Genomic DNA, 7,495 nt, shown 5'->3' on the forward strand with positions numbered 1-7,495 from the left:
TTGACAATGTGGCCACAACTACTCTGTCTTTGTCTCTTCACAAAAATCTAAACTTTTTAATAAAAGCCTTTCTCACAGTAATAAAGTGTTCTCCTGCTTTGGTTTTAATTTGCATCCCCTGATGATTAGTGATACTGAGAATTTTCTCATACGTTTTTTGGCCATCTGTATCTTCCTTTGAAAAGTTTCTGTTCATATAGTTTGCCCATTTTTTGAGAGGGTTATTTGACGTTTCTTAATGGTTTTTTTTTTTTTTTTAGACTTTCAGTCCCTTTAATTAGATGTTCTGAGGAGAAGACAGAATGACAGGCAGGGGTGGGGAAGGTGGTGCTTCTTGAGTCCCACTCAGCAACTGGTCAGTTCTCGTCCTCCGGCAGCTGAATCTTGCTGGGGTCGAAACAGTTGGATTCCATGAGAGGGAGGCCATTGGCCTCTCGGTATTTCACAAGCCTTTCAGCTTCCCGGCGGGCCCACTCCTGCATCCCATAGTCAGGCAGATAGGCCACGAAGGTGCCGCCAAGGACCATGACAATGGAGAAGCCAAGGAAGAAGACAACCCGCATGTTCCAGACATCTATAACAGGGTCCTTGTCAAAACCGTGGGAGTCGGGGTTCGTCCCATAGAGGTTTTCCTCCTCGGGTTCTGGGTCCTCCTGCCAGTGTATGGTCGGTTCCGGCGGCCGCTTTCCCGCCACAGTGGACGGGGTGACTACAGCCCTGGAGGAACCAGAGTCCCAGCGAACATGGGCAGCCAGGAGCCCTCGCGTCGCCACTGCCACCAAAAGGCGGCGAGCGGACAAACCTAATAGCCCAGACGCCATTACAGATTGTACTGCAGGGTCTCGGAGCGGAGACGGAAATGCGATTGTGCGCAGACGCAGTTAGCCCGCAGCGCGATAATTGTTGCACCGCCCCATCACACTAAATAGGTCCCTAGTCTGATTTGGTTTTCAAATGAGGTGGGGCGTTCAGGAGTCCTCTCACTCCCGTTGTCATGGCCTCGCGGGACCAATCATTCCCCTGTCCTCTCCATCAAGCTGAGAAATCTCTTATTGATAGGTCTCCTCATTTCCTTGACAGAAAGAAATTGGTGGCATTTGGGTGGGCACAATTCCCAGCCAACTGCTCAGTGATTTCCCTTGCCCTTTGGGGGAAAGAAGTGAAGCTTCCGCTAGTCTTTCATCTTCAAAGGAAGTTGATCTAAAAAGCGGGCCTTGCTGGATTGGCCAATAGCTACTCTTTTTCTCCACTAGCAGGGCGCTCTCAGTGACTGGGAGGTGGCATACACTTGCCAATCAGAGGAGGCTAGGGCTGGCCAACAGTAGGCAGCAACCAATCGGCGAAGCCGGCCAGAGCGCGCTCCCTTAGTAGGTGGATGGTGGCCGGAACGCCGGCTCCCTTCTCGTCGCCATTTTGTGCTAGTGACTGCGGCCGGCCGGGAGTAGGCAGCCAGTGGATTTCCCTAGGAGAATAGCGCGCTTGGCGCTTCTCCCCTCACCCTCCTCCCTTCTGCCTCCATCCTCGGACTTGCTTGTTCCACACACCTGCTCCGGCTGAGTTGGGAGTTGAGGAAGTGGCGGCGGGCTGAGGTGATGTCTGGGAGCCCTCCCTTGACAGCCCGGGCCGAGAAGGTGAGCGTCGACGCTGGTCGTGGGGGCGGAGGTAAGGGGCCTGGGGCGGGTGGGAGGTGCATAGAGGCGGCGCGAGGGCGGACTGCGGGCCGCGGGTGTGCATGGAACTGAGGGATGCCTGTCATAGCCTGAACCTGGGAAAGGGGGTGTCTTTGTGTGTGTGCGCGCGTGTGTGTGTGTGTGAGGGAGAGCAAAGGCGCGTGCGCCATTGGGACACGGGATGGGTGCACGCGGATTGGGGGAAGGGAGGGACGGATGGGAGTGGGCTGCTGTGTTCGCTACTCCGAACTTTATCCATGAGGAGGCATGTATCTGCGACTTTGGTTTTTATCCGTAGGGAAGGGGGTGTGCTGGCTGTCTGTTACTTTGGTGGTTATCTGTATGTACACGGGGAAATGTTTTGTGGTTCTGTCCCCATTCGTGGGGTGGGAGAGGCAGAGGAAGAATGTGTGACTCCGGTCTTTATCCTTGAGATGTGTGCCGGTGATTCTGGTCCTTATCCACGACACAGGGGTAGGGAGGGCGGCTGTCTTGTTATTGGCCCTAACCTACTTATTGTGTGGGAAGGGGAGTGCAAAGAATGTATGTGTGACTTACTCCCTCTTTTGAGGAGTTCTTACGTGTGACACTGATGCTCATCCATTGAAAGGGCGCTCAGTGTGTGATTATGGCCTTTACTATGTGTTGCTTCTGTGATTTTCGCCCATGGTTATTTGAGTCTTGCGCCTGTGACTCTGGCCCCTTTGCTAGTGACTTTTGAGGGTTTTTTATCTGGCTCTCAGCCACTGGGGCCCCTGGTTGTGATTATAACTCTTATCTATCTGGGAGCAGGTAACTCTGGTTTCCTGTGGCTTGAGGAGGAAGAGAAAATTGGTGTGTGTAGGTACATGGAGTAAAGGTGTGGTGGCAACCTAGTGTTGGGTACAGTTCTGTTACTACTGCCTGGCTTTCACTGATTGCTCTTAAGAGGGCGGAGCCTGAAGCTTGTGGGATTCGTCCTGATCCCTGGCTGGGTCACAGGGCTCTCAAGACTCCCCTTAGTTCTCATGGCACCCTGAGGGTTGGATGAGGTGACTGCCCCTTCATCCCAGTGGTTCAGAACAGCCTCCAGAAGAACCACTTCTGCCTCTGGAAAACTTGGGCTCAGAGCCTCAGGGGAAAAGCCACTTTGGGACCCTGCTGCACATAAGAGACAGGGCTGAGGGCTGAGCCAGTTGCCACTTGAGGGCCAAGGCTGTGTTGGCCAGGAGTTGAGGGAGGTGGCAGCAGTCTCATTGCCAAGTTAGCCCCTTCACACACACACCCAAGCCCTTCATGATCTTTTGTTGCCTTATAGGGGGCAGCCAGCATTTTGTTGGGAGGTTGAAATGGTATCTTGGGGCCCATGGAAGGAGCCTAGTGAGTGCCTGGGACTCCCATTGTTGCGAAGTCTTACCTAATGTGCCTAATCTTGGGCAAGTCATTCAGCACTGAGAGCCCTCCAGGCAGGCAGCCCCAGGCTTGAACTTGTCTACTAGACTCTAGCGGCAAAGCTCTGATCACACAGTAGGTGGACCCACCACTTGCAAGATACCCCTGTCTGGTGAAGGCCTTGATGTGTGGAAAGGGAGGAGCAGACCAAGGAGGGACTGTCTTCCCACTATGATCCATAGGAGCACAGGGAGTTGAAAAACAACATCTCTGGGCTGAGGAACAGCAGAGATCCATGACAACAAAGGTTTCTCAGGGAGGCTCTCTCTGCCCCAACTACCTTGATCCCTTTCTTCCTTCTGCTCTTCCCAGAGTCCCTGCAGGAGGCATCACTCAGGCTGGCAGATCATGGTGGCAACAGTGGGGGTGGCTGGGAAGTGAAACGGAGCCAGCGGCTGAGGAGAGGCCCCAACAGCCCCCGCAGGCCCTATCAGGACATGGAGTATGAAAGACGGTGAGTTATCTGCTCCCACCCTTCCCAAGCAGCCCAGGCTCATGCACGTGTGAGAATCAATCCAGGAAGCTGCTAGTAGGAGGCTTCTGGGCAGAGGAAATAGCACTGCACATGATTGGTTCCTTTTTAGCAGACTTGTATTTGATACCTTTTGTGAGCCAGGATCTGTAGGAGTGCAATGATGAATGAGACATAAGATTTCAGCCTCCTAGGTACTCAGGGTCTCACAAATTAAACCACAAAATTTAAAAGTGATTACAAAACAACTTGCTGGGTACCACGGTTGGATGTTGAGTGTGAGAAAGGATCAAGGGGAAGAGTCTAGGCTAATGCCCAGGTTTCCAGCTTGGGTGACCCTGATAGGTGTATGGTGTCATTCACCATGAAAACAGCCACTGGGGGAGCAGTAGGAGAAGGAGTGGCAGAGATCCAGGTTGGGGATATAGCCTAGAGTTTGAGAGATGTTAGGGAGTACTGCCTTCAGAGTGGGAGTAAGGAATTTGCACAGGACGAGTAAGAAACAAGCCATATCAGATAATGGGAGTGCCAGGGACATGGTGGACTAAAGTTGGCTAGATACTTGTCTTGAAATTGATACACTATTTTTTCAAATCCAGTATGAACAAGAAACGTTTGGGATGCTGGGTAAAATGCAGAGATCCTAAGTAAAATTCAGTGATCTCTCACCATCATCCTGGTTGATCACTCCAAATGATTCTGAGGCAGGTAATCTAGCCATGACATTTTAAGCTTGCCTAGGAAAGCAGATCTAACTCTCCCAGAAAGCTTCTGTTAGGAGTCAATAGACTTAAGGCCAAGTGGGATAGCTGATAACCTGTAATCCTTGCACTTTGGGAAGCCAAGGCAGGAGGATCACTTGAGGCCAGGAGTTTGAGAAACCAGCCTGGGCAACATAGCAAGACCCTGTCTCAACAAAAAAATTAAGAAAAATAGCTGGGCATGGTGGAATGTGTCTGTAATCCTACTACTTGGGAGGCTGAGACAAGAAGATCACTTGAACCCAGGAGTTGAAGGCTCCAATGAGCTGTGATCAGGCCTTTGCACTCCAGCCTGGGTAACAAAGTGAGGCCTTATTTTTTTTTTTTTTTTGAGACAGAGCCTCAAGCTATCCCCCTGGGTAGAGTGCCGTGGCATTACAGCTCACAGCAACCTCCAACTCCTGGGCTCAAGCGAGTCTCCTGCCTCCGCCTCCCAAGTAGCTGGGACCACAGGCACCCGCCACAATGCCCGGCTATTTTTTGGTTGCAGCCGTCATTGTTGTTTGGCGGGTCCGGGCTGGATTTGAACCCGCCACCTTAGGTGTACGTGGCTGGCGCCCTAGCCGGTTGAGCTACAGGCGCCAAGCCAGGCCTTATGTTTAAAAAAAAAAAAAAAATAGATGGGCTGGGTGGCCCTGTGGCTCAGTGGGTAGAATGCTGGCCCCATATACCGAGGGTGGCATGTTCGAACCTGGCCCCAACCAAATTGCAACAAAGAAATAGCTGGGTGTTGTGGCGGGCTCCTGTAGTCCCAGTTACTCGAGAGGCTGAGGCAAGAGAATCGCCTAAGCCCGGGAACTGGAGGTTGCTCTGAGCTATGACACCACAGTACTCTACCGAGGGTGATAAAGTAAGACTCTGTCTCTACCATTAAAAAAAAAAAAAATAGATGGAGAGAAAATAATTTTTAAAATGTCTTACGGCATTTCCTCTACCACCACACCTTTTAAAAATGTGGAATTATAACGTTTTGTTTTCTGAAAATGAGCCCAAATTTGAGATATGGTTATCATCTACTGTTATTCAGTCTTGACCTTCTTTATAAATGTCTTTTTTTTTTTTTTTTTTTTGAGACAGAATCTCACTATGTTGCCCTCAGTAGAATGCTGGTGGCATCACAGCTCACAGCAACCTCAAACTCTTTGGGCTCAAGTGATTTTCTTGAGTCAGCCTCCCAATTAGCTGGGACTACAGGCGCCTGCCACAATGCCCAGCTATTTTTTGATTGTAGTTGTCTTTGTTGTTTGGCAGGCCTGGGCTGGATTCAAACCCACCAGCTCCAGTGTATATGGCTAGCAACCGAGATGAGCTACAGGCGCCAAACCTCTTTTTTTTTTTTGGAGACCGAGTCTTACTATGTTGCCCTTGGTAGAGTGCTGTGGCGTCCCAGCTCACAGCAACCTCCAACTCTTGGGCTTAAGTGATTCTTTTGCCTCATTCTTCCAAGTAGCCACAGTGCCTGCTTTTTTTTTTTTTTTATTGTTGCAGTTGTCATTGTTTAGCTGGTCCCACCTGGGTTTGAACCCTCCAGCCTTGGTGTATGTGGCTGGTGCTGTACCCACTGTGCTACGGGTGTCAAGCCTACAAATGTCTTTTGAAAGGCATTTGATTTTGGTCAGTATTCACTAGCAGCTCTGTGACTGTTTCTGAGTTTGAGTAAGTGACATACAAGTATGTACTTTGTTCAGATTTTATTACCAAAGCCACTGCCCTCGTTTGGCTTTTGAAAGTACAGAGGTTTGAGTTAATCATATTTTTCAGTTCAAAATAGGTGGGGTTTTTTGTTTGTTTTTTTTGAGAGAGTCTCACTTTTTCTCCCTGGGTAAAGTGTTGTGGCATCATAGCTCACAGCAACCTCTCTTGGGCTCAAGCAATTCTCTGGTCTCAGCCTCCTGAGTAGGTGGGACTACAGGCGCCTGTCACAACACCCAGCTATTTTTTTTTTTTTTTTTTAGACAGAGTCTCACTATGTCGTTCTCAGTAGAGTACCATGGTGTCACAACTCACAGCAACCTTAGACTCTTGGGCTTAAGCGAGTCTCTTGCTCAGTCTCCTGAGTAGCAGGGAATACAGGCACCCACCACAACTCCCGGTTAACGCCCGGCTATTTTTAGAGACAGGGTCTCACTCTTCCTCAGGCTGGTCTCGAACCTGTGAGCTCAGGCAATCCACCCACCTTGGCCTCCCCAGAGTGCTAGGATTACAGGCGTGAGCCACACACCCAGCCTCCAAAGTAGGCTTTTTATCGTAGGTCAGCACAAGGCCTTCTCTTGCTGTTTATTTTTTCATTTTTATTCCCAACTCCAAACTATGAGTAGCTGCTCTCCCCTATTTGAAATGTAGTGTTGTTTTGAGTGTCTGTGTTTTCACTTTACATAAATGGCATAGTACTAAAGTCTTTGTTTTGCTTTCCCAAACTTTCTATTACTCTGTGCTGTGCTTTTAAGATCTTGTGTATTGTATATATTAGTGCTTTGCTTCCAGTTGGTGACAAGGGCACCATGGGGTGTGCCTATCTAACAAGTCCCTCGAGAATGGAAACTTGTTCTTAATTTTGATGTGCTAAAGTCATCACTCTTTCTGCCTTGTAATTTGTGCTTTCAAAATCTTCCATTTTACTATCCCAAATCACAAAGATTCTTTCAATCTGAAGTTTTACCTTTTGCATTCTGGTCTTTAATACATATAGAGTCCATTTTTGAATATGGTATAAGGTAGATTCAGGTTTTATTTTCTTCTATATAGTGGGCGGTTTTTCCAGTCGCCCTCCTAAGTAGTCCATTCCTTCTCTGTTGTTTTGTGTTACCTCATCTGATTTCAAGTTCCCTCGTGTACATGGCTCCATCTTGAGTGATGTAATATGTTCCATTGGTCTATTTGCTTATTCTTGTGTCAGAACCTTTTACTATTAGGGCTTTATAGAATGTCTTAATAGCTCCCTATTTACTTTTACTTTTCAAAGTTGATTTAACCATTTGTGGAGGTTTATATAAAATTTTTATCACGGCTCGGCGCCCATAGCTCAACCGGCTAAGGCGCCAGCCACGTACACCTAAGGTGGGGGATTCGAATCCCCAGCCCAGACCCGCCAAACAACAATGACGGCTGCAACCAAAAAATAGCCGGGCGTTGTGGCGGGCGCCTGTGGTCCCAGCTACTTG

At 49.1% G+C, this 7,495-nt stretch overlaps 2 protein-coding genes across 11 annotated transcripts in view; one reads left to right on the forward strand and one right to left on the reverse strand.

Annotated features, from left to right (window-relative positions):
* Window positions 1-1,536, reverse strand: part of NDUFB11 (NADH:ubiquinone oxidoreductase subunit B11) — a 3,912-nt gene extending 2,376 nt beyond the window's left edge. The window contains exon 1 of one of the 2 annotated variants that reach the window (XM_023519049.1): window positions 451-1,536. In XM_023519049.1, the coding sequence (XP_023374817.1) occupies window positions 451-821 (371 nt within the window). In that variant the 5' untranslated portion in view covers window positions 822-1,536. Of the gene's footprint in view, window positions 1-258 lie in introns of those variants that run through there. The other variant, XM_012811289.2, reaches the window with a different exon arrangement.
* Window positions 565-7,495, forward strand: part of RBM10 (RNA binding motif protein 10) — a 33,998-nt gene continuing 27,067 nt past the window's right edge. For 4 of the 9 annotated variants that reach the window (XM_003799620.3, XM_012811286.2, XM_003799622.3 and 1 more), the window contains exons 1-2: window positions 1,538-1,631; window positions 3,414-3,555. In XM_003799620.3, the coding sequence (XP_003799668.1) occupies window positions 3,539-3,555 (17 nt within the window). In that variant the 5' untranslated portion in view covers window positions 1,538-1,631; window positions 3,414-3,538. Of the gene's footprint in view, window positions 616-1,537; window positions 1,663-3,413; window positions 3,556-7,495 lie in introns of those variants that run through there. The other 5 variants (XM_023519046.1, XM_023519045.1, XM_023519047.1 and 2 more) reach the window with 2 other exon arrangements.

The sequence above is a fragment of the Otolemur garnettii genome, unplaced genomic scaffold (assembly GCF_000181295.1).
Source record: "Otolemur garnettii isolate 467f Iridium unplaced genomic scaffold, OtoGar3 scaffold00153, whole genome shotgun sequence".
Classification (NCBI taxonomy): Eukaryota; Metazoa; Chordata; class Mammalia; order Primates; family Galagidae; genus Otolemur; species Otolemur garnettii.